This window comes from Poecilia reticulata, linkage group LG7, assembly GCF_000633615.1.
Source record: "Poecilia reticulata strain Guanapo linkage group LG7, Guppy_female_1.0+MT, whole genome shotgun sequence".
In the NCBI taxonomy this organism is placed as follows: Eukaryota; Metazoa; Chordata; class Actinopteri; order Cyprinodontiformes; family Poeciliidae; genus Poecilia; species Poecilia reticulata.
The window spans coordinates 25,439,884-25,448,434 of NC_024337.1; the positions used below are offsets into that span (position 1 = coordinate 25,439,884).

The window sequence follows — 8,551 nt, forward strand, 5'->3', positions numbered from 1 at the left end:
AAAAAAAAAAAAAAAAAAAAAAAAAAGGGAGCAATCCACTTATTCACCAAGTGCTGCACCAAGTGCATTCAAATAACAGTCCTCACAGCTATAACATTTAAAAACAATTTTAAAGCTATTTTGATAAATGAAATAATCCAGAAACAAATCTGTCACATCAGACAAAAAAAGGCCGCAGTATCCAACACAGTGACCTCACACTCAACATTATCGGCCACTATTTCCGCATTAAATGCAGCCGTCTTACCTTCACCCCCCCCTGAGTCAGACTAAACGCCTTGGTTACTTCTATCAAACTTTGGAATAATCAGGCGGCGAAAAATCACCAAATAGTAAGAAAATATTTTGTAACCTAAAAGTGAAAGCTACTGGCATGATACAGCAGAACCACCCGGCTAATACAGTTGTTTCAGACCCTCATACAAGAGCTTAGCTACTAGCGATCGATTTAAAGCTACAAAAAATATATAATCGAGTGAGTAGACACCACCAAAATACTAATGATTAGGTAAGTTCAGAGTCACTAATCAGTTAAGTGGTTTGGCAGGTGGACAAAGACGTAACATTAATAACTTAGAAGCAAGAAAACACCAGCCTCCCTGCCCATCCATTAGCCGCACGGCCTAGGCCTGCACTCTCCACAGTGCGGAACACAACTTTACCAGCTAGCAGCTGCGGCTACGACATTAACCTGCTCACAAAACCAACGAACGGGTTTATTTGACAGCTAACTACCAAAGCTCACCCTCTGTTGAGGCGCAATGCAAGTAGGTATTCTCTTTACAGCTCTCAATTAAAAACAGAAATCACACGAACGGAAAAACAAGCCACTAGACTCGTGCTTCATTGATTTATCTGCTCTTACCAATATTTCTTCCCGTTCCCTTCCCTACGCGAACCCGCTCCTCTCCCGCAATGTGTAGATGTCAGCGATAACGATGAATGCAAATTCGACGGTCGGTACCAAAAAAGAAAGGGTGGTATGGGAAAATGATGGTCGGCGCTATATTGTCGAGTCACTATGCCTTTGAGCCGAAAGTCTCTTCCTATGCAATTGCGTTGCTGGCTTTGCGACTGCAGACGGGAACAAAACCAAAATGGCAGATGGGGAGAAAGGGGCGGAGGAGCTGTGACGGAAAGGGTGGCTGTTAGCACACGGCTCCGTCAGGCTCTTATCCGATTGGCTGTTGATGCAGATTAGCCCGCCCTTGTTATTAGAGGATGCATGCCATGTATAACAGTGTACAATGAACTGCTAAACGTCAAGCCATGTAAGAAATACGAAAACATGCCACTATGTTAAACAGACGGATATGCAAAAAAACATCTATTTTAAGATATTCCTAAAGTAATGCACCTGGTCAATGCTGATGAACATCTAGCAACACCTTTTGTTTCAGTTGCTCTCTAACGAGAGGTCAATTTATTGTAAAACTGGATGCGCTCAATGCTTTCACTGGACGTGACCTAATCAAGTGTAAAAGGAAAATATTAACATACAAATAAAACGTAATTAATATTATTATTACATCTTTTGCTGCATAAATGCTAGAAAAGACAATGCATCATTCTTAGTCCGACTTAAGCAATTATTACCAAGTCTGACGATGCTCAGTGCAGCGATGAATGAAACAGGTACATAAGGTACGCTACTTGCATGCAAAGTGATGCTGATCGGCTGAGCACCTAAGATGAGGTTAGTGGGTGAGCATTCCTTGGAGATGAGTATTGGGGGAGGGGGTGCCCAAGCAAATGACAAAGGCCCATGAAAAAGACTGGGCCGCGTATTCTAGGGTACACGTGTCGGAGGGGATCCCTTAGTTTCCATGCTCTCATTTCGAATTGATCAACACTGTCCCCATCGCTCTTTTGCACTCGAAACAATAAGGTCAGAACAACAGCCTGCCCAACATGACACGCTGAACTGACCACTATCACGTTACTGTGGTAACACCGAGAACCGAGCATCTTAACATTATCCTGAAAAGGCACATATGGCTAAAATAATTATCTTCGTGAGGTTTTATGTTCCTCGAGGCAAGTTTCTCTGACTTTGGCTCCCGAAATAGCCTGCATTTAATGTTTGCAGCAACTATAGCTCTCCAGCTACTATTTGACACATTATGATCCTAGACAATTGTGCTGTTCACAAAAACGTGCAAATGCTAGTTTAACATCATCTGTTCCGTGACACTGCCTTATTAGCATCGGTTAGCAGAGTAAGTAGACGAAAATATTCAATTAGCTAACGGTAAGTAACGTTAACAACTATCAGTAACGCAGATCAAAAGACTGCGTAGTTGTTAGCTTGTGTGAAGCTAGCACTTCGGCTATCTAGCCACCCAACGACTTTTTCCCTTCTTGTGCCGCTATGTTAGCTGCCCAGCTAACGTTAGCCAAGTAGCTGGGGCTAACGTTACCGAGGCGAGAGATTACACAAGTGTGCAGAACTTACCACATCCGATATTACTCGGCCTGATTTGGAATATTAAAAAATGCGGCTTCTATTTGAGCGAGAAACCAAACAAACAATGTGACAAGTCAACACAGCCGCTGACGGCCAACTGAAAAGTGTGTCAGGCTGGCGGGCTCTGTGTGAGTTTTTTCCACTGGACGTCTCCCTGGCCGGCTGTTCCCGAGCCGTTTCCCCTCACTCTATTTCAGTTGAAAGCAAAGCAAAGCAGCAACATGTGCACGTTACAGGCGGGACCAATACTCTGACCTAAAGGACTCAACGAAATGTGGCGACCGTAGATTTTATTCCTGGCATAAAACTTAATAAATTTTTAAGTGAATCGCACGAGATTTAAGAATGCCACTTGTATTTATCTTACACTACCCAGAGTTTGTACAATATTTAAGCAATAAGCGCCCAATACTATTTGACACCCCTATGCTTTCGTTAGTGTGGACCATCCCAAACCATGCGCAATGTCGTATGGGACTTGTAGTGTGTATGTAAACAGAGTTGACAAGTGGAAACACTATCTTATGGGAACACATGATTGAAACTGTTTTGAATACTCTTATTCATGCATGAAACACAGTAATTATGCACCATAACAGATGTTTTCATTAGTTTTATTGAAAGACTTGCAAACAGAGCACATTTTACAGTTTACATGGGTTATGAATAATGGTACTAAGAGTGGGGAAAATACCACAGAACCTGAAAATAGCACATACAGCCAAAAGCATAATGAAATATAGTTTACACGACACAGGAGTGAAAATAGGAAGGACTGTGTGTGACAATAACAAAGTATCCATGATGACCAAACAAGAAAAAAGATACAATTTTGGTGGACACAATTTTTGAAAAATTTTAATGAAAGAAATTGTTTTATGCGTGATTGCAAAGCCTTTTTACAGTGTGTTGCATCTGGATAATGTCAGTTGGTTAGAAACTCACAAGACTTTGGTCACAGTTCAAGTTTATCTATGATGCACAAATCAAGAAATTGTGTGATCAGATCAGCCTGTGTGTCACAATGTGACTAAGCTCCAAAAAAAGCTGAAGAGCTACAAAAATAAAGGTAATAAAAGAATAAATGGGAAAAGCTGCTTTGTTAAAAGCTATGCTAGCTATGAAGGGAATTGGTTTACATTCTGGGAGTAAAGTGATAATCAGGAATCTAATTTTCTCTATTTATTTACAATATGTAATACAAATGTGCCCATCATCTGTTATTGGTAGTTTATTGTATTTTTCATATCTTTGTAGTCTGATAGTTAAAGTTTGCAGAGTGCTGCTTGTATATGCTAGCAATACATTTGTTGTGTGGCAGATATTCAGGCACACGGTAAATATTTTAGAAATAAACAAGCTTTGGAAATATTGGATATTGAGCTCAATTTTAACTAGCATTTTTCTCAAACAGACATTTTATATGAATCATAAAAATCAGCAATATATAGTAGCTTTTCAAAGTCCAGTTAATCATTCTTCTTTACAGTCTTCAAACTCTCGCCGCCAAATAATCAATTCAAAATTTCAAATATTTTGCGGTGTGCATTGCTTTATTCACTCTCGCCTCATAGTCCTCTACCCATCCCAGCCCTGGGCGATTGGCCGGACTGAGCTGCGGCTCTCTGTCCATCCTTGTCTTCCTGCTCCCTGACAGCCTGGGGTGAGGTTTGCGTGGGTGGAGATGGTGGAGGATATGACGGAGGAGGAATACCGAGGTGGGGGAGTGTCGGAAGTGCTGGTCTTGGTGAGGTGGGAAGTGGTGGAGGAGTTGTTGAGGTTGAAGTTGAGGAGTGTTGAGTTGGACGAGAGCGAGAAACAGAAGGTGAGGCATGTGTGCTCCTGGCCCGTGCTGGCTCACTAGGACAGTCACTGATTTGCTCAAGTAGCGACGGCATGTCTCCCTCAATCTTCTCAAGTACGGCTACCATTTGCTTTTCTATCTGTTCAATGACACTGTCCATTTGCCAGTCAGTTGTGGTACTACTCCCACCTCCTCCATGGTGTAGACCAGTCCCGTACATGCCTACTCCTCCTCCTCTGCTTGTATAGAGGGAACTGTAAGGACTCCCAAAGCTCGCAGCCATTCCCATCCCTACAGAGATACCCTCTGGGTTGTATGGTGCAGCATGTCGACCCAAACTAGCGGAGCTGCCAGCTACATAGCAACCTTGCGAGGCTGCAGCAGGGGTCCTGGCTATGCTAAACTCTGCACTGTGTCGGTCTGTTTTTCTGGTATTTCTATCCCTTCCTTCCACAGGACTGCCATCACCTCTCAACCTAACACCTAGTGTTGCATCAACCCCACTTACCATACCCATTGAAGGTGTAACTGGTGCTACCACTGACCTCTCTGCAACCGCTTCAGGCACTTGTGTCTGACACCAGCTTCTGTCAGTCTCATCCTTGTGTGTGCTATGGGTGGCTGGTTGCTTCTCTGGTGAGGCTGACACAGTGGGAGCAGTGGTGGAGCCGTGAAGTGTTGCAGCCATTTTACGTTTGCCAGTGGGCTCAGGGGAAGCAGATGTGTGCTGCTTGCCCAGATTTGCACCTGGAGAACTTTCTAACAGCTTTGATGGTTCAGGAATCACCGGCGAAGTCTGCTTAACGTCTGGAACAACTTTAGTTTGACCCAAATTGGCAGCAATTTTCCTGGTTCCATCTGAAGTTCCCTTCTTCACCCCAGTCATAGTGAGCTCCTCCTGTGTTAGTTTAGGACCAGAATTTGATTGTCCAAGAGGGTCCTTCCCATCTGATGGTGTCGTTCCAACTGATGGACCCCTTGAGGTGTTTACTTCATCTGGGCTTTCTTCTATCTTAACGGAACCCTCATCTTGTTCCATACCAGCTTGTGTATTTTCAACAGTAACCTCTAAAGAAACACTACTTGATGTAATCCCTTCATCTGTTGTCCCTTTATCTCCCTCATCACTTGTCCCCTGGGAAACACCCCCTTCGCCATCTCCTATCCGTTCCCTACTTTGAACCTCAACTGAACTGTCATTCAGTGCTTCAGAGTTCTTCAGCCGTTGCATGAAGGTTGTCACACGAATTGCTTTCTGCAAATAGGAGGTAAAGAAAAACAAGGTAAAGAGGGCTTTGTTAAACAAGATTACCGTCACAAAAGTTGTCACAGACAAGTTTTTGACAAGAATGTCTGTTGAAACAGAATGATTTAGCGTCAACATCCCCAATGATGTCATTTCTGTGGAGTGAAGAAATATTAGTGTCAGTTCTTTTACCTCCAAGAAGCTGTGACACATTATAACCTGGTTTAAATCAATCTCACCACTCACACTTTCCGAGAAACTCCTTGACTGTTTGCTGAGAGTAAGATATTTGTGTACACCTCACTTTACAATTGATGTGTTTACTCAACTGGTATCTTTTGACCCACAAACACTAAAGGTGTTTGGGACAATGTGTGAGTTTAGTAGTTGTTTGTAAACCAGGAAGCAGAATTCCCTTGAATTCATTGAAAATGAAAAGCCGCTGAATCAAATGTGACTTACCTAAACAGCATCTGTATGTACACTGATCAGGCATTACATTATGACCACCAACCTAAAATTGATATGTTCCCCTTCCTATTGAGGCCCAGACTCCTCAGGCCCTTTAAAACATTCTGTGGCAGGGCTTCTCCCAGTGTATTATAAGCCTGGCGGAACACCAGACTTTTCTTGTGCGCCCACCAGGCTAAGAAATGCTCATTTGTTTAAGTCTTTTTAAAATGTTTGCATTTTTTAAGACTTTATAGTTGATGTTCAGGTACTAATCTTCAATCTCTCAATAATGCATAATTATCAAGTTATATTTTCAAATTATATTTTCAACTTCAAACATTTTTAACTCAAAAACACAACAGGCTGCTGGATAAATGACTGCCCTGGCAAGTTTTCAGCATTGGAGCAGCTTATACACCAAATGACAATGCATTCTGACAAGTTAGCATTAGACTCTTGAGCAATTTCAGCTTTAGGTACTTGTCATTTGAATCACAAGTCAGTGTCTCCCATCCTGTGCATAAATGAGACTTTTGCTGACCATCATCGGTTCACCACTTTTCTTACCTTTCACCTGCTCTGACTGACTCCTCTACATATCACAAATGAGCCCTTGATAAAATCATTCGGGTCATTATGGTTCACATTTTTTTCTGGTTCTATCTTTAGATGATACAATATTTACTTGCGGCCTAATACAGCCCACATACTCACAGGTGTGATAATTAACATATAACCAGTGTTATTTGCCTCACCTGTTAGTGGTCATGATGTTATGCATGACTGGTGTGTGTTTTGGATGTACCAACAGTATGGGGCAATGAGCCAGGATTTGTGTAAGAGGAACACCAGAGGGCCTTACAGTTCAAATCACTGTAGTTCAGTTGTCAACAGTGGCCCACATCCTTTATTTCCTTTTCATTTTGCCAACTCCTTATCTACATAATAATAATTAAAAAAATACAATAAAGAACAAAACTCTGTTCCCTTTGGTAATCAGTACCTGTTTAACCGCTATGTTTAGACAAACTAGCGCAGATGAGGAGTAGGAAAGGTACAGAGTGAGCCACTTTGAACATTTGAATCTTCTCCAGTGAAGAAAAGTGGAGCAGAGTGGATGGATCTCATTTGGGACAGGCAGAGTGACAGTAGGAAGGAGCAGAGCTTGAGAAAAACTTTGAAACCCTAAACCTAATTAAGGCATTATCCAGAGATTTTACAAAGATTGACTCCAATGTATATATCTGCAAGCTAACACTCATTAAAATAAAAAAAAATAAAACAATATTCCATTGTCAAATTATGTTTTATTGAATCACTTTATATGAGTTTCTCCTCACACTCTGTCCTTCTACTCTCAATCACAGTGGAAAACAATACCTTTATCTCCTGGGAACACATGGTGAAAGAAAAAAAGAAATTTATACCTGTTACTCATGCTGTTAGGTCAGCACCGCCATCTTCTCCCTTCTTCCTCCTCAGCAATCCCGTCTTATATTTTTTTTACAAATTTAAAATACATCTCTGTGTAGTGAGCTCAAATTACTTTAGGCCACAGGATTCAGCCTATTCTTCCATTTACTCAGCTGGTCATTCTGTTGTATTATCTACTTTGCAGATGCTACAAGCAGAGCAATAGAGTGTGCTCATACCCGCCATTTGGCCTTTGCGAAGTTCTTCTCAAACTGGGCACATACACCATCCTTCAAGTTCTTCTCTGAAGCACCATTTCCTGCAATCCTGATACAAAACACATGCAGTACAACAGTTAAGCAACTGCGCCATAGATGCAAAAGGAAATAAAATCCCAGTGCTTTCACCATCACACTTACCATTCGTGCTTGAGAGCATCCTCTGCTGTGATTCTCAGCATCTGGTCCACTTCCATAAGTCTACACACAAGCCCTTTTGCTGAAGTAGGAATATATTTTACATCATCAGTAATGACAATTTAAATGCAGGCAGTGCCTTTCAAAAACGTTTACATCATTCTATATATATTTTTTAAAAATCTCGTAAACTTCTGTCTTTGTGATTATGTACCTCTTGATGTTGCTCTATGTCACTAAAATTCAAACAAATCACATTCAGATTTGTTATTGTAGTGTGACAAAATGTTAAAATTTATGAGAAGAATGAATATTTTTACACTGTACTGTCACTCCTGGTAGTTTGAAACTGAGCTCTGAACTGTAGGCCAGTGTTTAGAGGAAGTGGGTGTTTAGTGCCATCGTGTGGTTGAGGAAAACACCTGCAGGTGAAATGTCATCCCAGTAAGGAGAATCAAACTCAAAGTCCCCGGCAACGATGCGACAGAAGATGATGCGATTATGTAGATCTGTGTTTTCTTCCTCTGTTTCATCATAGAAAGGAGGGTTGCCCGATAAGCTGCCGGAAAAGTAGTTACATTAAAAATGGAACAAATAATATTTAAAGCAAAACCAGATGTTTGAATACACTGTATAAGAATGTAAATTTTTTTTTATAACTATCAAGGAACAAATCAAGCTGCATTTTTTTTTGTTTTTTTTTGTTTTATGATGAATTAGGATTACCAAGATTACATTTACAAAATTACAGA

The 8,551-nt window shown here is 41.2% G+C and overlaps 2 protein-coding genes across 4 annotated transcripts in view; both read right to left on the reverse strand.

Moving 5' to 3' along the window:
• The window catches only part of uba1 (ubiquitin-like modifier activating enzyme 1), a 22,328-nt gene extending 19,659 nt beyond the window's left edge, over nucleotides 1-2,669 (reverse strand). The window contains exon 1 of the mRNA XM_008414694.2: nucleotides 2,456-2,669. The gene's annotated coding sequence lies outside the window, so the exon portion shown is untranslated. The remainder of the gene's footprint in view (nucleotides 1-2,455) is intronic.
• Nucleotides 2,670-3,065: 396 nt separating this feature from the next.
• The window catches only part of camkvl (CaM kinase-like vesicle-associated, like), a 49,521-nt gene continuing 44,035 nt past the window's right edge, over nucleotides 3,066-8,551 (reverse strand). For 2 of the 3 annotated variants that reach the window (XM_008413814.2, XM_008413812.2), the window contains exons 8-12: nucleotides 8,222-8,358; nucleotides 7,803-7,881; nucleotides 7,623-7,710; nucleotides 7,351-7,359; nucleotides 3,066-5,526 (exon numbers count right to left, since the gene is read on the reverse strand). In XM_008413814.2, coding sequence (XP_008412036.1) covers nucleotides 4,036-5,526; nucleotides 7,351-7,359; nucleotides 7,623-7,710; nucleotides 7,803-7,881; nucleotides 8,222-8,358 — 1,804 coding nt within the window. In that variant the 3' untranslated portion in view covers nucleotides 3,066-4,035. The remainder of the gene's footprint in view (nucleotides 5,527-7,350; nucleotides 7,360-7,622; nucleotides 7,711-7,802; nucleotides 7,882-8,221; nucleotides 8,359-8,551) is intronic. The other variant, XM_008413813.2, reaches the window with a different exon arrangement.